This window comes from Periophthalmus magnuspinnatus, chromosome 2 (genome assembly GCF_009829125.3).
Source record: "Periophthalmus magnuspinnatus isolate fPerMag1 chromosome 2, fPerMag1.2.pri, whole genome shotgun sequence".
NCBI lineage: Eukaryota > Metazoa > Chordata > Actinopteri > Gobiiformes > Gobiidae > Periophthalmus > Periophthalmus magnuspinnatus.
Window position 1 is genome coordinate 15,609,204 of NC_047127.1, and position 24,137 is coordinate 15,633,340.

The 24,137-nt window shown below is 46.2% G+C and overlaps 2 protein-coding genes across 2 annotated transcripts; both read right to left on the reverse strand.

The window, feature by feature from the left end:
• Positions 1-318: 318 nt before the first annotated feature.
• Positions 319-4,250, reverse strand: LOC129456779 (uncharacterized). Its single transcript, XM_055226462.1, has 7 exons — positions 4,136-4,250; positions 3,684-3,826; positions 3,407-3,614; positions 3,049-3,180; positions 2,524-2,609; positions 2,147-2,285; positions 319-1,784 (listed from the first exon to the last, which is right to left on the reverse strand). Exons 1-7 carry the CDS (start codon positions 4,227-4,229, stop codon positions 487-489), a joined length of 2,100 nt encoding a protein of 699 aa, XP_055082437.1. The 5' UTR covers positions 4,230-4,250; the 3' UTR covers positions 319-486.
• Positions 4,251-5,211: 961 nt separating this feature from the next.
• Positions 5,212-24,019, reverse strand: LOC117381722 (uncharacterized). The gene is made up of 29 exons (XM_055228750.1): positions 23,889-24,019; positions 23,502-23,758; positions 20,830-20,854; positions 20,639-20,752; positions 19,821-19,961; positions 19,144-19,259; positions 18,538-18,658; positions 17,851-18,128; positions 16,930-17,521; positions 16,601-16,623; positions 16,135-16,264; positions 13,223-13,386; positions 12,685-12,709; positions 11,914-12,027; positions 11,478-11,615; positions 11,060-11,172; positions 10,868-10,988; positions 10,446-10,765; positions 9,517-9,824; positions 8,783-8,883; positions 8,137-8,327; positions 7,998-8,022; positions 7,795-7,908; positions 7,540-7,671; positions 6,930-7,357; positions 6,551-6,668; positions 6,085-6,272; positions 5,387-5,809; positions 5,212-5,313 (listed from the first exon to the last, which is right to left on the reverse strand). Exons 1-29 carry the CDS (start codon positions 23,941-23,943, stop codon positions 5,212-5,214), a joined length of 4,977 nt encoding a protein of 1,658 aa, XP_055084725.1. The 5' UTR covers positions 23,944-24,019.
• Between the last annotated feature and the right edge of the window lie 118 nt (positions 24,020-24,137).

Sequence of the window (24,137 nt, forward strand, 5' to 3'; positions counted from 1 at the left end):
GTATTTCTAAGGGACTACTTTGACTTCTGGAGTATCTCACCTGCTTGTTAGTTATTGGTACAGGAACATTTAATTCACCTGGGATTATGTATTTATTTGTTTTGTTTGTATTTTTCTGTATTTGAACTAGGCGCCCATGAAAAGGAGAGTTTGAGTGCTGTCACTGGACTTGTGTAAATAAAGATAAATAATAAATAAATATGACATTCCATTTCAATTATAATAACTTCAGTTATAATAACGTTCACATGTATAATTCAGCTTTACTTGTGTTTGGTTTTTTTGACTAATCTAAAGGACACACGTCACCACAAAAGATTAAAATACGTTACATTTTAATAGAAATATAATTAATAAGAACAACATCACAGCAGACACAAATAAAGCCAAACCATTTTTGACATTCCCGGTTTAACAAAGACAAATGCTTTAATTAACATACATTTTTGTCCAATCAGAGCCTCTGGACACCGTGTCATCGTCCAGTCAGGGCTGAGGAACCCCTGCAACCTGCGGAGTCATGCGACCCAGACGCTGCTGGAGCCAGGTCATGTGACGTGACAGCTTGGTGAGGACCAGGATGTGAGTGCTGCCCCCTTCAGGAGAGGACCCCCTTGGCACCGTGGAGGTCAGCAGCCCCACCAGATACGCTGTCCCCCGGTCCACACTGACCACGGGGCTCCCCTGGAGCAAACCCTGGACCCTGGACCGGTCCCGGGTCAGACCTGCTGAGTTCTGATGATTCTGGTCTGGTTCGTTTAGGTTCTGCTGGGGATGGCTTTCCTGTTTGTCCTGGTTTAGTCTGATTTGAGTTGGTTTTGGATGGTCATGAGGGTCCTGGTTTAGTCCGGGGTGGTCGTGGTTTAGTCTGGGGGGGGTTTGGTTTAGTCCTGGGGGATGTTGATGGACTTTCAGTTTGTCGTGGTCCTGTCCGGTTTCAGTCTGGTTTGTCATTTCCCTGTTCAGTTTTGTATCAGCTTGGTCCTGTTGGTCTGCTGTTTCTCCTCTGACGTCAGTTTCCTTGTTCTTTGGCCCTTTTTCTTTCTGTGGGTCTGGATTCTGATCCCTGGCTCTGATCCTCGTTTGGCCCAAGTCTGGATCAGTTTGGTGCTGTTCAATTAGGATCCTCGGGCGGACATCTAGTGCCTCATATCTTCTTCCATTTTGTCTCTCTTCAGTTTCCCTTTTTGGCCTTTCCTTCTCAGCTCCTCTGCTATGCTCAGGCCTTCTCTGGCCCTGATCTGAGGCGTGATCCTGGTCTCTGGTCCGGTCTCTGGTTTGGTCTATAGCCCGGTCTCTGTTCTGGTCTCTGGTCTGGTCTCTGTTCTGGTCCCTGGTCCGGCCTCTGTTCTGATCCCTGGTCTGGTCCCTGGTCTGGTCTCTGGTCTGGTCCCTGGTCTGGTCCCTGGTCTGGTCCCTGGTCTGGTCCCTGGTCTGGTCCCTGGTCTGGTCCCTGGTCCAGTCCTGTCCCAGCTCTGGGTTAGTCCTAGTTTCCAGACAGAACATCTTGTTGGTTAGGCCGTGGCTGAGGTTCTTGTCTCTGCACTCCTCCAGTGATACAGGTCTGGCACCAGATCCGTACCCACCCACAAGCAGTGCCTTCCCATCATGCATCAAGACTTTCTCGGCATGGTCGCGGTGGGCAGGGATGCAAAGGTGAAAGAGGGTGGAGCTCATGTGAAGGGGGCGGGGCATCTGCAGCAGGGCAAGGTCATAGTCGTGAGCCAATGAGAATCGTTCGTGCACCTCCACAGAACGCACCTGGAATGCCCTCTGCTGCCCACCTGCGGAAGTACAGGAAAACCAGAGCTAAACCAGGTCTTAACCAGGTCTTAACCAGCACTAAACCAGGTCTAAACAAGGACTAAACCAGGTCTGAACCAGGTTAAAACTAGAGCTAAAGCAGGGTTTAACCAGGACTAAACTAGATTTGAACAAGGAATATACCTGGACTAAACCATGACTGAATAAGTACACGGGCGAGCCAGGGTCTAAATCAGGACTGAACCCAATAATAGGTAGAACTAAATAAAGTCTCAAACTAGTTTATATCAGATTTAACAGCAAACAGATCTAAACTGTACAAAAAAACAACGTCTGACCCAGGTCTTTCTCTGGTCTAACCCAGGATTCTCCCAGAACTCACTGAAGCGGATGTAGATCTGGGTTGGATCCAGGTCTGGTCCCAGGTGAGACTGCAGACAGTGAGCAGAGGTCAGGATGGACATGAGTCCAAGCAGGGCACCTTTACAAAGCTCCACCCCCCTCCAGTTTAACACAGACACCTACGGAGACAAGAACCAGGACTAGAACAGGACTGAGCCAGGACTGGACCAGGACTGAGCCAGGACTAGACCAGGACTGAGCCCAGACTGATCCAGGTCTGAAACAGGACTGAACCAGGACTGAACCCAGACTGAGCCTGGACTAGACCAGAACTGAACCAGGTCTAAACCAGCACTAGACCATCACTGAGCCAGAATGGAGCCAGGTCTGAACCAGGACTAGGAGGGCGGGACTTACCTGCCAGGGACAGTGCTGATTGGTGCAGAGAGAGTCTGAGGAGTTGGACTGAAGCTGGTCGGGGATCTGCCCACACGGGAACTCCACTGAGGCACACACAAGTACAGGGTTAGAGTGTTCATCACAGTAGTATAAGTAGTACTAGCACCAGTAGTAGCAGTAATAGTAGCAGAAAAACTAGTAGTAATAGTAGTATAGTAGGAGTAGTAGTAGTACTACTAGCAGTAGTACTGGTTGTAGCAGTAGAAGTAGCAGTAGCAGTACAAGTACAAGCAGTTGTAATACTAGGGGTAGTAATAGTAGTAATAGTAGTAGTATTAGCAGTAGCAGTACTACTAGCAGCAGTAGTATTGGTAGTAGTATTGGTAGTAGTACTAGAAGTAATAGTAGCAGCAGCAGCAGTAGTAGTAGTGGTAGAAATAGCAGTAGCAGCCCCAGTAGCAGTAGTTGTAACAGTAGCATTGGAAGTAATAGTAGTACTAGTAGCAGTAGTAGTAGCTGTAGTAGTAACAGTATTCGTGGTACCCTCTGGCTCGCAGGTGCGTCCATCGGCCTGTAGTTTAAATCCCGGTAAACAGGAGCAGGTGAATCTGAACTCTGAGGCTGTGCACAGCTGCTCACACGAGGACGGCCCATGGGTCGGACACTCTGCAAAGTCTGGATCAGAACCAGGATTAAACCGGGACTAAACCAGGATTCAACCAGGACCTGCATCAGTTTAGATCTTTTCGTCTTGAATGAGTCACATGTGTGACCCTGGTTTAGTCCTGATTTAGTCCTGGTTTAGTCCTGATTGGAGCCACAAGGACAAAATAAGACTCATTCACATGAGACTGGAGGAAGAGGCTTTGAGCCTGGACTAAAATAGTCCTGGTTTACCTACCTTTAAACTGTGGTACTGCATCCTTGCTCAGTTCTGGGATCAGTGCAGTCTTAGGTCTGGATGCTGGTCCCAGCTCACAGGTCTCTCCGTAGAAGGGGGTGGGGCATGTGCAGTAGAACCCACCCATCAGGTCGCTGCAGTTTCCTCCGTTGGCACAGGGAGCAGACTCACACTGGTCCCCGTCATAGTACTTGGCCCAGAACACTGCCTGGTTCAGGTTTGGTTCAGTTAGACCTGGTTGTTTGGGACACTGTTCATGGTTAAATGTGATTTTTACCGTTTGTTGGTAGTCCTCAAACACCTCCCTGGCTTCCTCGTAGCTGCACATCTCCTCCATACACTCCCTCTCCAGGTTCCCCTGTAGAACCTCCTCCAGGAGGAATGAGTTGGCCCTTTTGGACCTCAGGAATGGGCCAGAACCTGACCACAACAAAGGGATCCTTCAGTGACTCTTATCCTAACCCTGTAGTGGTCAGTCTTTGAATCTACCCTAGGGCCTTTCTGCTGACAGGTGAGTGCAAACCACTCCTGATACTACTGAAGGCTGTGCCAGTGCCGAGCAGCCAATCACACAGCTCTCTTTTGTTTACATAGTCATAGTTACACAGTCCGGTGCAGTGCTCTCCCTCTTCTGGCTATAGGCTTAGGCCTCTACTCCTGCTTTACACTCAACTGAAGAGGAATATGTAATAACATATTCTCTAACATGTCTCCTGAAATGACTCTTACCTTGGTGCTGTCCAAAAACATGAAGAAAACTCAGTATGATCAGAAGACTCAAGTGGACCTGCGAGACCCAAGTGGACCTGCTCCTCTGCGCCATGACGCCTCAGCTGTCAATCACACAAGACCCGCCCACAAGTGTCATAACATCCGCTCATGACTGTCAATCACACAAGACCCGCCCACAAGTGTCACAACATCCGCCCGTGACTGTTAATCACAGAAGATCCACCCACCACTGTTGGTCGCACAACACCCGCCCACCAATGTCAGTCTCACAAGACCCGCCCACAACTGTCAATCACACAAGACCCACCCACCACTGTCAGTCACACAAGAACCCCCCACCACTCTCAGTCACTCAAGACCTGCCCACAACTGTCAATCACACAAGATCCGCCCACCACTGTCAGTCATACAAGACCCACCACCTGTCAATCACATAAGACCTGCCTCCTTTCTTATTTAATTCTTTGCTTTGGGCTATGGGTTAGGGTTGTTTCTTTCTACTGATCATGTCAAGAGCATCTTTGCTGTTTAAAATATTTTACTGTACATGGCTTATTATGTTCTGTCAAGCATTCAGACTGTTCATTTGTAAACACGTGTGTTTGTCCGTGGAGCAGAGATCAGCAGAGTCTGGCTCAAATGGACTTTGAACTGGACAAAAACAAACTGAAACATCGATATTTTGTGTTTGTTAAGTTCTGTAAACCGTAGAGTCATGGTTAACGCTAAAAACCCAGAGTTGCTTCACGAGTCATTTAGAAGCGCTTGCCTCAATCACAATAAATACACTTTGTCTTTTTAAGTTGAAGATATAACATAAGATATGCCTTTATTAGTCCCACAGTGGGAAATTCCAGTATTGCACCACACTAAGAAGACTTCAACAGGAAACAGTCAAAATGGCTGCCAGATGAGACAAAATGGAGGAGTCAGAATTTGAAAAGAACTTTATTTCAAACAAAAACAGTGATTTAAAAAAGTGCTGCAGACCCAAAAGGCCCTGATCGAGACTGTGGTATCAGTTCAGTCTTAGTTTAGTCCTGGTCCAGTCCTGGTCTAGTCCTGGTACTTGGTTACAGATATAAGACCTGGAAGCTTCTTGGTCGCTCTTGGTTCTGTTGTGGTTCTGGTCCAGTCCATTTGGTCTGCAGTAGATCTTCATCTGGTACAAAACCCTGTTCAAAATCAAATTAGCAACTCATTTACTACATCCCTGTGTGTCAGGTGCCCTCCCCTCCTGTCTCTGACCTGGTTTGGTGGTGGTCCCCTCTTCCTTCTTTTGGGCTGGTCCTGGCTTTGGTCTTCTCTCTGTGGGACTAAGACCTGGATGCCATCCCGTATCCAAGGAATGTATTTGGAGACCTGTGTGTAGACTCCAAATTTGCCACGGCGTGCACAGCCTTCGCCCCAGGATACGATGCCCGTGATAAAATAAGTCCCACTGAAGCGAGTGACGTGAGGCCCGCCAGAGTCACCCTGGCACGCGTCCTTCCCACCTGTTTCATAGCCAGCACAGAACATCCGCCCTGAGATCCGGAACTGTGTGGACTCCATGCATTTCGCCCGATCCACGTACGGCATCGCCAACCTCTGCAAGATGGACGACGGCCGCGAGAACTCACCCAAGCGACCAAAACCTGAGACCAGACCATCAGGCTCGCGCATCAGCACCTGCACAGGGTTAGACCTGAGTTAGACTAGAGACCTGGGTTAGACCAGGGTTAAACCTGAGTTAGACCAAGGTGACACGAGTTAGACCACAGACTTGGGTTAGACTAGGATTAGATCGGGGTTAGACCAGAGACTGGGGTTAGATTGGGGTTAGACCTGGGTTGCAATTCCAGCTGGTTGTGGTTCTGCCTTGGTCCAGTCCTGGTCTAGTTCTGGTCCAGTCCTGGTCTAGTCCTGGTCCAGTTCTGGTCCAGTCCTGGTGGAGTCCTTAGTACCTTCTCTGCAAAGTCCTTGGTGGGCAGACAGGCTGGAATGATGTATCTAGAGAAGGTGATATGAGTCTTGAGTTTGATGAGGGCGATGTCATTGTGGTATGTGTCTGGTCTGTACTTGTGATGGAGCAGGACCTTCTCCACCTGGTGCACCGCTTCATTCCCGTGTTTCACCTGTGTGTCGAACTCACCTGAGGACAAGATCAGCAAGCAATACAAGAACTGAAGGCAAAACCTCACTTAAGATACAAAAACTCTGAACCTGAGAAGAACTCCACAGAGTAATGAAACTAAACCGGAGTAATCCCAACAAAAGAGTTATACCTCATATACAAGAGAAATGACCTGTCAGGAGTAGAGGACCAGATCTGAGCCAGGATCCTGGTCAGGAGTACCTAGCGGGACCCTTCTCCAGATCTGAGACTCAGGAATTGAACTTGAAAGCCTTTGACTGTGAAGTTGGGCTTACCCAGGACCACGTAGATGTGCCGTGATTGGTTCATGCAGTGGGCAGCAGTCAGAATGATGTAGTCATTCAAAATGGTTCCTCCACAAAAGCCTCTGTGCTCTTCATTCAGCAGCAGGGCCTGGAATACACCAGAATCAGAACCACACCAAGCCCAGCCTAGTCTAGGCCTGGGATTGTATGTTTTAGACCAAAATAGTCCTGATTGGTCTGATGTAAACCAGGTTTTGTCCTGTTGTATTCTTGTTATCTTGACAGTCCTGGTTTAGTTCTGATTTAATTCTGGTTCAGTCCTGTTTTAGTTCTGGTTCAGTCCTGTTTTAGTTCTGATTCAGTCCTGTTTTAGTTCTGATTCAGTCCTGTTTTAGTTCTGGTTCAGTACCTGCCAGGGACACTCTCCTGGGGGACAGTCCTCTCCGTTAACGATCCGAGTCCAGGAGGCCATCTGAGATGTGACCAGCTCCTCCTGGACCTGGTCTGGATTTAGGTCTGGATTCTCTGGGCCAAAGTCTAGACCCCGGTGACCCTGGTCCAAGTCTAGACCATGGTCTACACTAGGCACCAGGTGGGCTTGCTCCCGGTGGGACTGTGAGGAGAAGGCGTCCTCAGCCGAGTCCAGGGTGTGGATTGGACTGTGCACTGTGCCAGTTATGTTATGTCCAGAGGAATTTGTGTGGGTCTCGTTGGACCAGGTCTCGGCCCAGTCTTGAGTCTGGTCTTGGGTCTGGTTCAGGTTCAGGCTTTGGTTTCGGTCATACCTGAAGACTGTCCTGGTGTGGTCTGTGATGACGGCTCCACATCTGAAAGGCTCTGAACCCAAAGAGACACAGCTCTGTCAGACCCACTCTATATACTACTATAACTACTGCTACTACTATTTCTGTCCACACAGCTCAGTTAAATCTGTATATTCTCTACTGGGTCTACATCTGTCTATACTGTTTATCTATGTCTATATCTAAATCTGTATCCATATATATGACCGGACTGACCGTTGGAGTCACATGACTGCTGGTCATCTGACAGGAAGTATCCGTCTGCACACGAGCACACGACACTGCCGGCCTCCACATCACAGAAGTGCTCACAGCCACCATTTTTGTTTTCACACAGCTCTGGGATCACTGCAACAGACCACAAGAAGTTCTGGTTTAGACCTTATCTAGTCCTGGCTTACTCCTGGTTTAGTCTTCGTATTAGACGTGGTCTAGTCCTGGTTCAATCCTGGTTTAGTCCCGGTCTTGTACCTATCTCACAGCTGGCTCCTTGAAATCCAATTTTGCAGAAACAGTCGAAGCCCCCAACGGTGTCTTTGCATACACCCTGGTGCATACACGGATTGGATTCACAGGCATCTCCATCTGGACCAGAATCAGAACTGGATTAGGACTGGACTATAATGTATTAAAACCATTACAATCCAAATTGTTGAGATAAAAGTGAGTCTTACCAACGTATTTGGCCCAAAACTCGTTCTGAAACAGAAGCACAGTGTAATATCTCTCAGTGGCAGCTATCTCTATGGTCCAGGTCTAGACTGGATCTAAACCATGTCAAATCCAGTCTAGACCAGGTGGTCTTGGACTCACAGTTTTCTGGACATCCTCAAAGATTTCCCGGGCCTCTTCGTAGTCACAGCGTTCCTCCACGCACTCCCTCTCCATATTTCCTTTCTTCATCTCCTCCAGGAACGAGTTAGCTCTCCTGCTCCGGACCAGGACCTGCTGAGCCTGCTGCCGAGACATGAAGACTGGTCCTGGACCTGGACCCAGACCTAGACCTGAGTTAGAGCAGAAGAAGAACTAGGATCACAACATCACTCAAAACACTGAGCACCTGAAGACTTAGCATTCCTGAACCAGGACTTTCCTATGAACATGGGCCCAGACTTGACCCTATGTAAACGGGAAGAATGTGGCTATGAAATTATTAAATTTGGCCAGAAACCAGGACTAAACCAGGACTAACACAGGACTAATACAGGACTTAACTTCTAGGTGTACACTGGGTCCAAAATAAGTCTGCACATAAGCTGAACAGAGGTAGAACAGGTTCTAAACCAGGAATAAACTGGGACTAAATAGTTCAGTTTGTAGTTCACTTCAAATGGATCAAAAAACTAAAGTCTAGACCAAAACTGACACCCGCTCTAGACAAGGTCTCAAGAACCAATGAAATGTCTAAACCAGGTCAAAACCAGGTCTAAACCAGGTTTGGTTATAGTCCAGGTTTTACCGTGAGTCCAGACCAGGTCCAGGAGCAGCAGAAGTCCGAAGATCCGCAGCATGACTTTCACTCTCTCCTCGCACACTCGCTTCCTCTCCTCCCCTGCCTCCTAGCTCCTCATTTCCTCCTCCGCCTCCTAGCTCCTCATTTCCTCTCCTCCCCCGCCTCCTGGTTTCTCGTCTCCTCACCCTGTCTCCTACCACCTTGTGTCCTAGCTCCTTTTCTCCTCTCTTTCCTTTGGTGAATAGTGTATGATGGGTAGGCTGCAGAGGTCTTTGTCCCAGAGTTCACTGACCCAGACCAGGTCCTGAACTAGGTCTGAACCCGGACTAAAACAGTTTAAGGTCCGAAACAGGTCTAAAACTGGACTAATTTAGACTGGTGTAAAACCAGAACTTGAAACACACTCTAAACTGAACCAACACTAACTCTAGGACTCTTCATATAGACTAGTCCCTTCAGTGATCAGACCCAGGTTTTACTTCAGATGACCTCCATGCCCCCTCCCTAAAACAGTGATGTCGTTCCTGTATGAGACAGTGTGTGGCGACCCCATGTGGACATATTAGATCAGGACACTCTTCTTTATTATTTATTTAAATATGATACAACAGTGAAAATAATAATTATAATAAGGTTATCCTTCTGTTGTAAATCTTCTGGTCCTGCGCTGGGGGCAGGGTCCTGTGAAGGGTCTCGTGGCTGGGTCTTGGTTTAGATACTGGTCTAGACTCTGGTCCTACATGTGCCTCTGCTCCAGCCCTGGTGCAGTTGGCTTCTTGTCTTGTTTCTGGTCCAGACCTTGGTCTTGCAAGGTCTTGTGGATCCACTCGATGAAGTGTGCCACGTTTGTGTAGACGCCGTAGAACCCTGGCTCGGCACAGCCCCTCCCCCAGCCCGCCACGCCCAACAGGAAGTGGGTGGAGCCAAACTCTGTGATCAAAGGACTGCCGTCATCACCGCGGCAACTGTCCTGGCGCCCGCTCAGGTACCCAGCACAAATCATGTGATCGGTCAGGTTCAGCCCGGACCTTTGGGCACACAAGGGGCGCTGTGGAGACAAGAGAAATAGAAATATATATAAAATATAAATGTGAAATCTGATTGTTATTGAGTTTGCATAAACACTCAGTGTTTGTGTGTGTGAATAATTTGGTATGGAAGTGTGTGTGTGAGTTGAATGTTTTTAGAAATGTCATATTTGGATGTGAGATGTGTTGTATTTGATATATGTATCATAGATTTACGGGTTTCTCATCCATCTACACCAAACTTATTTTTATTAAACATCAGCCTGTCCAGGGACTACAGGTGGAAATTAGTATTTATGCTATAACCTGGCACCAGACATCTTTCCTGTTTTTTAAGGTCAATGTAATGTCGTGCACTGTCCCTGTTTCAAATAAAAGCATACCATACCATACCATACCATACACAGAGAGCCCATAGGGGGTGTTGCTAAGCACAGGTAGCTGTGTGGAGCCACACACGTCAAAACATAATTCAATTCAATTTATTTTTGTAAAGAAATCACAACAGCAGTTGCCTCTTAGGACTGAACATGTGAATTGATTTAACCAACAGAAAGTTAGAAAATCTACAGTTTGTAGCAGTACACTAGACTATACAGTACTCTGCAGTACTTGTACTGTAGTACCTAGTACAGTAGTACCTGAATAATGGGCACTTCCATTCTCCTCATGTGTGGGCCTCCAGGTGCACTTTGGGAGTTGTAGTTCTTATTTCCTCCGCTGGTCCTCTGGCCCCAGCCTGAGACCGTGTGGTACCGGATCTGGACCAGTTCTTTCTCGGTCAGGTCCAAATTTGGTAGACAGATTGGGACCACATTTCGGCCCAGAACCAGGGCCTGGTCTAACTGGACCAGAGCCAGGTCTCTGTGCCCAGACACCCAGCTGTACTCAGGAGCCAGCGCCACAGACCGTACCAAGACCCTCTGCTCAGAACCCGACCAAGACTCTAGGTCCGAGACCCCTAAAACAGAACCAAACCAGGTCTCAGTAACACAGGGAGATTCTGGTCACCTGCCTAGGGTTATGGGGTTTGAGTTTTGTGGTTATGGGGTTAGGGTGTTACCTGCAACCACAGACAGGTTATGGGGGGGTAGGTCCGATACACAGTGAGCTGCAGTCAGGATCCAGTCTGGTCTGATAAGCACCCCCCCGCAATGAGGCATCTGGTTCAACTCCAGCAGCACCTAGCACAGAGAGGGGAGGGTCTCTTAGAACGACGTAATAATACATATGTAAATGAGGTCATGTGACACACCTGCCAGGGACATGCCCCTTTTGGACATTGGTTGGACCCCACAAGTCTGGTCTGTGGTCCCTGGGTCTGGTTCAGCTCAGGTTCTGGGGCCAACTGCCCACACGGGAACTCCACTAAAACATATAAACCGATTTAGATTCTGGTCTCGACCTGCTCAGGGTCAGTCCTGATTTGGACCTACTTTAGTCCTGGCTTAGATCTGCTTTAGACCTGGTTTACACCTACTTTAATACTGCTTTGGTCTCACTTTAGTCCTGATATAGTGCTACTTTAGACGTGGTGTAGGCTTGGTTTAGACCTGCTTTAGTCCCAGCTTAGTCTCAGTTTAGTTCTGGTTTAATCCTGGTTTAGACCCACTTTATTCCCAATTTAGACCTGTTTTAGTCCTTGTTTAGTCCTGGTTTAGGCCTGGTCTTACCTTGAGCCACACAGCTGCGGTCGTCCTCTCCAAGCATGTATCCATCTAAACAGGAGCAGCGCCGTTTGGCTCCGGAGCCGTCACAGAAGTGCTCACAACGGCCATTTTGGAACAGGCATTTCAGAGAGTCCTCAAACACTGCACGTAAATATTACAGTACAATACAATATAATACAGTACAGTACAGCATAGTACAGCACAGTATGCTATACAAAACAGGCACTTCAGAGTCCTCAAACACTGCAAGAGTAACATAGTAAAACCTCCACTACAAACTGTAGAGATAAATCAAATATTGTGATAACCCTAAAGCTACTTCAGTCTTGCAGTTGCAGCAGTAATAGTAGTAGTAGCATAATCATTAGTACTGATCTGACAAAGGGCTATTGTAGTACATGTATCAGGGTTAGTAGTAATAGTAGTATTTTGGTAGTACCGGTCTGACAGTGTCGTCCCTCGAAGCCCTCCGTACACAGGCAGGAGTAGGATGCCCCGATGCGGTGACAGGTGCCATTGTTCTGACAAGGGTTAATATTACAGGGGTCGGCTCCTGGATCAGACACACAGGTATACTTGTGTATACTTGTGTATATATAGGCAAGTATATGCAAATGTACACAAGTATACGCAAGTATATGCAAGCATACACAAAAATACACACATATACACAGGTATATGCAAGTATACATAAGTATACACAAATGTACAGAAATATACGCAAATATACACAAACATACACAATCGTACACAAGTATACACTAATATTCACAGGTACATACAGTTACACTGTGTACTTTACATTATTCATTCACTGTTTGTGGGTGCTTATCTTCAGAGGTCAAACCAGATCAGACATTCTTAAGATGGTATGAGACGTTCTTAAGCTGGTATCAGGCACTCTTAACGTAGTAGGCACTCTTAAGGTGGTATCAGGAGTTCTTATGGTGGTATGGCCGCGCTACTTTAAAACTGTCTAGTGTACTCTAACCTTAACCTCACTTTTGGTTGTGGTTCAAAACAGAAAAACAGAAATGAGGCTCAGCTCTCTGCTGTTAGTTTTATTGTCTTCACACTTTCATGTTTGGTCATGCTGGTAACCTCTCTTGACCTTTGTGTGACCCCTGTGTGACCCCTCCTGTGTCGGCGGCTCTGATTGGTCAGTTTGGAGATTGGAGTTAAATCACAAGCAGATGTTTGAGATACTTACGAGTGTAGGTCTTCCAGAACTCCCTCTGAAAAGAACCAAAAGACTTTTAGACCTGGTTTAGTCCTGGTTTAGTCTTAGTTTAAACCTGGTTTAGTCCTGACTTCCCTGTGTGTATATTGTGTTTGTTTATTGTGCAATGCAGGATAGGGTCGTGGCTTACTTACAGTTTAGTCCTGGTTTAGTTCTGGTCTAGTCCTGGTTTAGTCATGGTTTAGTTCTGGTTTACTTCTGGTTTAGTCCTGGTTTAGTTCAGTTCTAGTTCTGGTTTAGTCCTGGTTTAGTCCTGATTTCTCTGTGTGTATATTGTGTTTGTATATTGTGCAATGCAGGACAGAGTCTTGGTTTAGTCACGGTTTAGTCCTGGTTTAGCCCTGGTTTAGTCCTGATTTAGTTCTGGTTTAGTCCTGGTTTAGTCCTGATTTATTCCTGATTTAGTCTTAGTCTGGTCATGATTTGGTCCTGGTTTAGTCCTGATTTAGTTCTGGTTTAGTTCTGGTTTAGTCCTGGTTTAGTCCTGGTTTAGTCCTGTAGTTCTCACAGTCTTGGTGTCGTCCTCGAACACTTCTCGCGCCTCCTCGTAGTCGCAGATCTCCTCCACACACTCTCGCTCCAAGTTCCCCTGTTTCAGCTCTTCCAGGAACCCACTGTTGGCCCGTTTGGACCGTACCAGAACCGAGTGAGCCTCAGAGGGGTCTATGAACACTGGGGCACAGAGAGGGTTAGACCTGGACTAGTACTACCTTAATCCTGGTTTAGTCCTGCCTTAGTCCTGCTTTACTCCCACTTTAATCCTACTTTAGCCTTAGTTTAGACCTGGTCTAGTTCTGTTTTAATCCTGGTTTAGTCCTGCCTTAGTCCTGCTTTACTCCCACTTTAATCCTACTTTAGCCTTAGTTTAGTCCTTGTCTAGTTCTGTTTTAATCCTGGTTTAGTCCTGCTTTAGTCTTGCTTTAGTCCTGATTTAAATTTACTTTCATCTACAATATTAATCCCAATCAAGTAGCAGTTTAAATGGTCATTTAAACAATTAACCAACTGCAAAGACTGCAACTGGTTTCTCAATGGGGTCTTATTCTGTGTAAAAGTTGCTAACCCTAAAGTTCATACCTGTACAGATGTGTGCTGAAAATATGAGATTCTTAAGATTAGTTTAAAGTTCAGACTTCAGTCTGTCAGATGTGAATACTCATGGGTGTGTTTAAAATATGACCTATGACCTCTGACCTTACTGTTTAAACATACAGTTGAAACAAGAAGTTTATGTACACTATATAAATATATATTTTTTCATTGTCTGACTAAACTTTTCCTGTTTTAGGTCAATTAGTCTTACCAAAATTATTTTTATTCACTAAATGCCAGAAAGTCAGATGTTTACATACATTTCACTAATATTTGGTTCCATTGCCTTTAAACAGTGTGACTTCGGTGAAACATTTTTGGATATCCTTCCACAAGCTTCTCATAATAGTTCATTTTTGGCTGATTCCTCTGGACAGAACTGGTGTAACTGAGCCAAGTTTGTGGCCGTCTTACTCACACATTCCTTTTCTAGTGTGCCCATAAATTTTCAATAGGATTGAGATGAGGGCTTCGCAATGGCCACTCCAAAACATTGACTTTGTTATCCTTAAGCCACTTTGTCACCAGTTTGGCGACAAAGTGGCAATGACCCAGTATACTCTGGGTCATTGTCAATTTGGAAGCCCCATTTGCACCCAAGCTTTAACTTCCAGGCTGATGTCTTGAGGTGTTGCTTGAGCATGTTCTTTCTTCATGATGCAATCTATTTTGTGAAATGCACCAGTCCCTCCTGCAACAAAACAACCCCACAACATGATGCTGTAACTCCCATATTTCACAGTTAGGATGGTGTTCTCAGGCTTGGCAAACTTACCCCTTTTTCCTCCAAATGTAACGATGCTCATTATGGCCAAACAGTTCAGTTTTAGTTTGGTTGGACCACAGGACATGTCTCCAAAAATGAAGGTGTTTGTCCCTGTGTGCATTTGCAAACTGCAATCTGGCTTTTTATGTTTCTTTTGGAGTAATGTTTTCTTTCTAACAGAGTGGTCATTCAGCCCTTGTCGGTACAGTCCTCGTTTCACTGTGAATAATGACACACTCTCACCAGCTTCAGCAGCATCTCCACAAGCTCTTTTGCTTTTGTTCTTGGGTTGATATTCACATTTGGAACAAAAGCACGTTCATCTCTGGGACACAGAACCATCTCCTTCCTGAGTGGTGTGATGTCTGGACATTCCCATGGTGTTTATACTTCAGGCATCTGGAAACTGCACCAAGGATGAACCAGACTTGTACAAGTCCACAGTTCTCTTCCTGATATCTTGTCTGATTTCTTTTGACTTTCCCATGATGTTACACAAAGAAGCAATGCGTTTCAGGTCTGCAAATACATCGCCAGGTCTGTCTATAATTAACTCAAATGTTGTCAATAAACCAATCAGAAGCTTCCAAAGATATGACATCATCATCTGGGTTTTCCCACAATGTTTAAAGTCATAGTAATTTACTGTATGTACAACTCTGACTTTGAAGAAATGAAAAACTGTCTCTCATTATTCTGGTATTTAGCAAATAGAAATAATTTTGGTAATCCTAATTGAGGTAAAAAAAAAAGTTTTGTCTGATTTCATGTCAGTGAGAAAAAAAAGTGTAATTTTTATATAGTGTATGTAAACTTCTGGTTTCAACTGTTAATCTACTTACATTGCTTCAGAATAACTCCGCTTTTAATGTTTTTCAGCCTTTATTCCTGGTTTAGCATCCTGGATTAGTCATAGTCTAGTCTCCTGGGTTAGTCCCGGTTTAGTGTCCTGGATTAGTCCTGGTCTAGTGTCCGGGATTAGTTCTGGTCTAATCTCCTGGGTTAGTCCTGGTCTAGTCTCCTGGGTTAATCCTGGGTTAATCCTGGTCTAGTGTCCTGGTCTAGTGTCCTGGATTAGTCCTGGTCTAGTGTCCTGGGTTAATTCTGGTCTAGTGTCCTGGATTAGTCCTGTTCTAGTCTCCTGGATTAGTCCTGGTCTAGTCCAGGGGTGGGCAAACTTTTTGACACACGGGTCACAATGTGTTCTAAAGTTTGACAGAGGGGCGGGCCAGGATATTTATATGTATATATGACATTAGAGATTTGGCCTGTAACATGTAGCAAAGTATGAATATGCAAGGCTCATTGTACAAATTGTTTTCCAAATGCATTAATTAATAATTTATTTATAAAAAATTCAGTTAAATAAACACAGCAGAAAAACTTTGAACAAGGTTTACCCTTAACTATTTTAATATAATTTGGTCATGTTCAGCGGGCCGGATTAATAAACCCAAAGGGCCATGTGTGGCCCCTGGGCCATAGTTTGTCCATGTCTGGTCTAGTCCCTAAGTAAGATTTTTAGTCTTGGTTTAGTCCATGACAAATTTAAAGGGACTGACCTGCAGCACTAGAGAAAGACCCCAGAGAGACCAAGACAAGAACCAAGACCAGGATTGGACCTGGGACCTGGCCTAGACCTCGGAGCAGACCTTGGACCGCACAGATCTTCGTAGGAGACATGTTGCAGCTCTGAAGTGAGTCCTGGGTCTAACTCAGAGTCCAGGAGCCAGGACCTCTGCATTGGCCAATCAGGTGAGAGAGTGTCAGGTCAACGATCCAATCAGAGGCTGGTCAAACACACTCTGGCCCTGTTTTTGGTTAAAGCTCATGTTTTTTCACATTGTCTTAAATCTATTAATAATAATAATAATAATAATAATAATAATAATAATAATAATAATAATAATAATAATAATAATAATAATAATAATATTATTAAAGTGATTAGTTTAAGGAGTCAAGCATATATTGATTCAATTTAAATGGATTAAATAGTGTGATCATTTTAAATTTCTATCTCCCAACCCGACCCCCACAGGGCCACTGACCTACAACAGTGCAAACATATGTGGATTTATGAGAAAAAAACAGGACCAAATAAAAAACAACTTTATCAAGAGCAAAAAGAAAAAATGAACATATATGAACTTTTATTTTCTTTAGTATGAGAGTATAATTTGTTTATGTTTAGATTAAATAAATAAACTGAGGGACAGTAATCATCATTTCACATTATTTAGACGTAGGCTCAGGTCACTCCCAATCCACTGCCTCTCTTAAAGCTGGTTCTGGGTCTAGTCCTGGTTCTGGTCCAGCTGTAACCCAGTCCGGTTCTGTTGTGGTCTAGTCTCCACCCGGTTCAGCTGTGGCCTGGTCTTGAACCGGTTTAGCTGTGGTCTGGTCTTGAACCGGTTTAGCTGTGGTCTGGTCTTGAACTGGTTTAGCTGTGGTCTGGTTTAGGCCCGGCTTACTCTTCTGGTCTTGAACCAGTTCAGCTATGATCATGGTCCTGTTTTGACCTGGTTCAGCTGTGGTCTGGTTTAGACCCAGTTCACTGTTCTGATCTTGACCCGGTTCAGCTGTGGTCATAATCTGGTTTTGATGTGGTTCAACTGTGCTCTGGTTTTGACCCAGTTCACTGTTCTGGTCTTGATCCAGTTCACTGCTCTGGTCTCCCCCTGGTCCCAGTCCAGTCCTGGTTCTGATCCAATCCAGGTAGTTGGCGACGCGTGTGTAGATACCGTACTGACCCGGTCTGGCACAGCCCCGCCCCCAGGACACGACCCCCGTCAGGAACCAGGTCTCTCTGAAGCGGGCCACCAGGGGCCCCCCTGAGTCACCCTTACACGAGTCCTGCTGCCCCCCCAAAAACCCAGCACACATCATGTTCCGGGTTAGAACCAGACCGGTCTGGTCCTGGCAGGTCTGAGTGCGGACCAGAGGCACCTGAGGCACAGACACAATACTGTTACTACTACTACTACTACTGCTGCAGCTACTACTGTTGCTGCTGCTGCTGCTAATATTACTACTACTGCTGCTATTGCTACTACTGCTGCTGCTACAACTACTACAAATATAACTACAACTACAGCTACTGCTACTACTGCTGCAACCAGGTACTTTGGTATGGTCTCTGGTCTGAACCTGGTCTCTGGTCTGGATACGGTCTCTGGTCTGGTCCCTAGTCTAAACCTGGTTTAGTCTTGGTCTAGCCCTGGTCTCTGGTCTGTACCTAGGCTTTGGTCTGGTCTCTGGCCGAGATCAAATCTCACCTGTAGTCTCTTGAGGACCCGGGAGGTAGGTCCAGCCTCGTGCACGCGCCCCCAGCCGCTGACCAGGTGCGTGCTCTTGCTTTGGAGTTGTATGTGTGCGTGTGCGCTTGTGGGGAGGCACACGGGCACTGCATATGATGTCACAGCGAGGGGCGTGGCCACCCGCAGCAGGGCAATGTCATTATCTGCCGTGCTCGGCTCATAGTGCTCATGCACGTGAAGTGCCGATACCTGAACCCTCTGCTCCGAGCCCTCCGATAGCTCCACGTCATGCTCCCCTGAAACAGAACCAGAACAGGATCAGAACAGGATCAGAAGGACTAAATCGGGGTCTAAACCAGGCCTAACCTTGGTTTAAACCAGGACTAAACCAGGACTAAACCAGGTCTAAACCAGGACTAAACCAGGACTAAATCAAGGTCTAAACCAGGACTAAACCAGGGACTAAATCAGAGTTTAAACCAGGGTCTAAACCAGGTCAGAACCAGGTCAGAACTAGGACTAAACCAGGACTAAACTAGAACTAAACCAGAACTAAACCAGAACTAAACCAGATCAGAACAAGGTCAGAACCAGAACTAAATCAGGGCTAAATCAGGATTAAATCAGGACTAATTCAAGACTAAATCTGGACTAAACCATGACTAAATCTGGCTCTAACCCTGTTGTATTGGGCGTGTGACATACCGGCGACAACCTCCAGATGGCGCTGCTCAATGTCTTCCAGGCAGTGGGCTGCAGTCAGGATCCAGTCCGGACTCAAAAAGACCCCACCACAGAACGGCCGTTTTTTGTACAGGAGCAGGACCTGGACCAGAATAGGGTCTGAACCAGATCTGAACCATGTTTGAAACAAGTCTGGACTACGGTTGCAAGATTAATTACAATCTAATTGAAAAGTCTGCACTTTTAAAATATTTCCTCCACAAATAAAATCTCTTGTGTTAAATGTGTTCTGGAATGTTCCTGTGTGTCAGAGGCCCTCCCTGTGTCTTCATGTGTCTTATTGTGCATAAAAGCTGCTCAATAGTTCTAGATCTGTACAAACATGTTCTGAAATGTGATTGTTCATTTTCTCATTTCAGATTTCAGTCTTTTTGTCAGTTCTTCTGGACATGTTTAAAATGTGAATGTTTGAACAGAATCATATTATTAAAATTTTAATCTCAAATCTATATTGATATCAGAAAAATCACAATTCGATATTTTTTCCAAATCATGCAGCCCTAGTCTGAACCAGGTCTGAAATAGGGCCAGAACAGAGTCTGGACCAGGACTAAGTATGGGTCTTACCGTCCAGGGACACTCTCCTCGAGGACACTCGGACCCGCCTACGATCCTGCCTCTAGGGTCCAGAGAAGGAATAGATCTGCCCTGAAGAACTGGAACCATCCCACAGGCGATGGGTTCTGAAACAAGACTAGGACTAGACCAGGACTAAGCCAGGACTGAACCAAGGCTAGCCCAGGACTAGACCAGGACTGAACAAGGACTAAACCAGGACTAGCCCAGGACTAGCCTGGGACTAGACCGGGACTAGACCGGGACTGAATCAGGACTAAACCAGGACTAAACCAGGACTAGACCGGAACTAGACCAGGACTAGACCAGGACTAGACCAGGACTGAACCAGGACTAGACCGGGACTAGACCAGAACTGAACCAGGACTGAACCAGGACTAAACCAGGACTAAACCAGGGCAAGATTAAACAAAGACTGGACCAGGACTGAACCAAGACTAAATCAGGGCTAAACCAGGGCTAAACCTCTCTCCTCCTCACCTGTCTCCTCCTCCTCTCTCCTCCTTTCTCTCTCTTTTCTCCTCTCTCTCCTCCTCTTCTCTCTCTCTTCCTCTCCTCTCTCTCTTCCCTCTCCTCCTCTTCTTTCCTCCTCTTCTCCTCCCTCTCTCCTCCTCTCCTTTCTCCTCCTCTTCTCTTTCCTCCTTTCCTCTCTCCTCCTGTCTTGGTACCTGAGCTGATGCAGTTCATCTGGTTCCGATCCAGGTGATATCCGTGTGCACAGCTGCACTTAGGCCCCGCCTTCTGCTCTTCACAGAAGTGCTCACATCCTCCGTTCTCAACCAAGCAGCGCCGTCGAGCCGCGCGGTCATCTGTAACGGAGACACTATAGCTCACAGAAAGCACTGGGGAAGACTACAGCTCCCAGAATGCACGGGGCACACTACAGCTCCCAGAATCCACCGGGCCCAGGGATACATGAGGCAGCGTAAGCAGTTGCTGGTTCAAATCTGGCTGAGTTTATGTGGACTGGTCTGAGTGAAGTCTGTGGGTGGCAGTTGGTGTCTGTGACAGGTGAGGGCTGTGGGTGGCAGGTGAGGTCTGTGACAGGTGAGGATTGGTGACATGTAAGGGTCAGTGACAGGTGAGGCTCTGTGGGTCGCAGATGAGGTCTGTGGGTGACAGTTGTGGGTCTGTGGGTGACAGGTGAGGTCTGAGACAGGTGAGGTCAGTGGGTGGCAGGTGAGGTCTGTGGGTGACAGGTGAGGTCTGGTTAGGTGTGAGCAGGTGTTGTGGTGTTCCAAGTTGCCAGGTGAGTTCAGAGGAATCCTGATGTTAGACTCTGGGTTAGACTGGTTAATTTCTGGGTTAAAGTCTGGTTGAACGGGCAAGGTCTGGGTTAGTGTCTTGTTGAACAGGTGAGGTCTGGGTTAGGGTCTGTGGTTGAACAGGTGAGGTTTGGTAAGGTCTGGGTCAGTTATGGGTCAGGTGTGGTCAGGTGTAGACAGGTGTAGACATATGTGGACAGGTGTTGTGGTGTATTCTGTACCCAGTTGGCAGTTGAGCCCAGAGAAGTCAGGGGGGCACAGACAGGTGAAGCCCTGCCCCAGGTCCAGACAGGTGCCTCCATTCTGACAGGGTCCAGACAAGCAGCGGTCCTGGACTGTAGAGATGAGAGGACTGTGTTACCCAGCATGCACCACTATAGAGCACGCTCAGTACAAACACAAAAACTCTTACCTCGATATGTTTTCCAGAACTCATTCTGAAACAAAAGACAAGTTAGAACCAAGACTGAACTAAGGACTGACTCGGGACTGACTCAGGACTAAACCAGGACTAAAGCCAGGACTAAGTCAGGACTAAACCAAGACTGAATCAAGACTTAACCAGGACTAACCCGTGACTGAACTAAGACTGAACCAGGACTAAACCAGGACTAAGTCAGGACTAAACCAATACTGAACCAGGACTAAACCAGGACTAAACCAGAACTAAACCAGGACTAAGTCAGGACTAAACCAGGACTAAACCAAGACTGAACCAGGACTAAACCCGGACTAAGTCAGGACGATATCAGGACTAAACCAAGACTAAGTCACAACTAAGTCATGACTAATCCAGGACAAAACCATGACTAAACCAGGACTAAACAAAGAATAAACTAGGACTCAACCAGGACATATAAAACCTTATAGATTAAATATAAAACCTTATAGACTGTATATAAAACATTATAGACTCAGCCCTCAACTGGTCCCTTACCCAAATACCCCCCTGCTTGCCCTCACCTGCCTTCTGCCATAGCTGTTATCATCAAGAGCTAGGACACACAGGGGCGTACAGTCATGATAAAGGTAATATCAGTCTGAGGCCCTGTGATGCAGCTACATCTGCAGTTACACCATGTAGACTGATTAATAGAAGCACACCTAAACTGTCCAATCAGAGAAATTTAGTTTACATGAAGTTAATATGATTAACTAAGATTCATGAGCAGGACCACATCTCAAACTCCTCCTGCTCCTCTCCAGCGAACCACAGCTCACCTCTACCTCACCTCTCGGGTCCTGTTTGCAACAGTAAACAGATTAACAAATCCCACAGCTCCACTGCCATTAGAACTCATTTCCACATCTAAGTACAATGAGTTGAAGTAATCTTTAATGACAAGGTTCAGGGCATTAGAAATGGCATCAATTCCACAATGCAAATAACAACCCAGCACCCACCTAGACACTTAGAGATGACTCACTTTGCACCTGTAACTGCCCCACCTGTAACTGTCCAAGAGATTGTCACCAGTCTGAGTTCATCTACATTCTGTCTCGATGTGTTACACACTAGATTTCTAATGTCTATGCTCAACAGTTTGCTATCACCACTCGTTTGCATAGTTAATATGTAACTTCAATCTGGAACATTCCCAAGGGCTTTGAAAACTGCGGTTATCAAGCCTCTCTTAAAGAAGAGCAGTCTTGATGCCATGATATTGAACAATTACCAACCAATCTCAAATCTGCCGTTTTAGGCAAAATCCTTCAAAAAGTTGCTGACCAACAGCTTATTAACTTTCTCCAAATGAACAACTCCTTTGATGTTTTTCAGTCAGGTTTTAGACCCCACCACAGCACTGAGCCTGCTCTTATCAAGGTGACAAATAACATCCACCTGAACACTGATGCAGGCAAAGTCTCAGTGTTGATCCTGTTAGATCTGAGTGCTGCCTTTGACACTGTGGATCATAGGATTCAGGATTACAGAGACTAGAGGACTGGGTGGGCATCTCTGGTACAGCACTAAACTGGTTCAAGTCCTGTCTAGAAGACAGGAAGATCACATGGCCCTGACCCCAGGGGTCATTCCTGAGACCCCTGTTGTTCAATATCTACATGCTGCCGTTAGGCCAGTTAATACGCAGCAATAATGTGTCCTACCACAACTCTGCAGATGACACTCAGATCTATGTCTCACTGCAGCAGGTGAATATGGACCAGTGGATTCACTGCATCGAACAGATCATTGTGTGGATGCAAAACAACTTTCTCCAGCTAAACTCAGAAAAGACTAAAGTCATAGTCTTTGGCCCACAGAAAAATAGAGAAAGTGTCAGCAGTCACCTCCAGTCTCTGTCTCTAAAATCTTCAAATCAGGCTAGAAATCTAGGGGTAATAATGGACTCAGACTTGAACTTTAACAGACACATCACATCTACAGCTTTTTACCATCTAAAAGACATTGCGAAAATTAAAGGTATACTGTCAAAACCACTTGGAGAGACTTATCTATGCATTTGTCTCCAGTAGGTTAGACTACTGTAACGTCCTGCTCACTGGCCTCTCCAAACGAGCGTTAAGACAGCTGCAGTACATCCAGAACACTGCTGCTTGGGTCCTGATTACAACCAGGAAGTACTTCACACATGTGTCCTGTGCTCAGGTCTCTGGCTCCTGTGGCTCAGAGAATAGACTTTAAAGCAGCTCTGTGTGAACAAGTCTCTCCATGGACCAGCACCAAAGAACATCTCCCACATGTTAGAGCCACATGAACCATCTCACACTCTGAGGACTTTAGGGACCGGCCTCCTGCTGGTGCCCAGAGTGAGGACTAAACATAAGGAATCAGAGTTTCAGTTTTATGCAGTTATAAGTAGTATCAGTAGTATGCCTTCCTGGCAGTAGTAGTGTTAGTAGTATTTGCAGTATACATACTCAAAGTAGTCTCGCTGTGCTCAAACACCTCTATAGTTGTTGTAGTAATAGTAGTAGTAGCCTAGTATTTGCAGTATATCTACTCATGGTAGTCTCTGAGTGCCTAAACACTTTTCTGGCAGCAGGAGTTATAGTAGTAGTTATAGTTATAGTTATAGTAGTAGTAGTAGTAGTGGTAGTAGTAGTAGCAGAAGCACTCACAGTAGTCTCTGTGTGCTCAAACACCTCTCTGGCCTCCTCGTAGCTGCACAGCTCCTCCACACACTCTCGTCTCAGGTCTCCTTTCTGCAGTTCCTCCAGCCACCCCGTGTTAGCCCTGCGAGACCGGACACGAGCTGGACCAGAACCAGGACTGGGGTTTGGACCACGGTCTGGACCAGGACCTGAGCCTCTGATAGACCACACCAAGTTAGGACCAGACCTGAGCACCCGGTGAGCCTGCTCTGCGTCCAGGAAGACTAAGACCAAAGAGAGTCCAGAAGTGACTAAACCTGGAATAAACCTGAACAAAACCAAGAGTAAACCTGGACTAAACGGGACTAAACCGGGACTAAACCGGGACTAAACCAGGACCAACCCAGGACTAACCTGACGCAGACCAGACCGGGGAGAGTCCCAGTAGAACCAGTAAAACCAAGTCCATGATGATCCAGACCTAACTGTGGACCAGAGGCCAAAGTCTGGTCAGCTGATCCTCAGGAGTCAATCAGAGCACAGGGAGCAGTCACATGACCTCACGATCAATAATGTCCACAACATCAAATTGTTATATTTATTTAAAGGCAGCAGAATAATCACAGTGAAGGTTCGGGTTAATATAATAACAATTTTTTTATA

Excerpts from the sequence above, each read along its gene's own strand:
- LOC129456779 (XM_055226462.1), bottom strand. The coding sequence starts at position 4,229 with ATGGCGCAGAGGAGCAGGTCCACTTGGGTCTCGCAGGTCCACTTGAGT. Across the intron at positions 3,827-4,135 it reads TGTTTTTGGACAGCACCAAG|GTTCTGGCCCATTCCTGAGG; the intron begins GTAAGAGTCATT and ends TGTTGTGGTCAG. Across the intron at positions 2,286-2,523 it reads ATCAGCACTGTCCCTGGCAG|GTGTCTGTGTTAAACTGGAG; the intron begins GTAAGTCCCGCC and ends TTGTCTCCGTAG.
- LOC117381722 (XM_055228750.1), bottom strand. The coding sequence starts at position 23,943 with ATGGACTTGGTTTTACTGGTTCTACTGGGACTCTCCCCGGTCTGGTCT. Across the intron at positions 17,522-17,850 it reads GGGTCCTCAAGAGACTACAG|GTGCCTCTGGTCCGCACTCA; the intron begins GTGAGATTTGAT and ends TCTGTGCCTCAG. Across the intron at positions 10,989-11,059 it reads AAGGGGCATGTCCCTGGCAG|GTGCTGCTGGAGTTGAACCA; the intron begins GTGTGTCACATG and ends TCTCTGTGCTAG.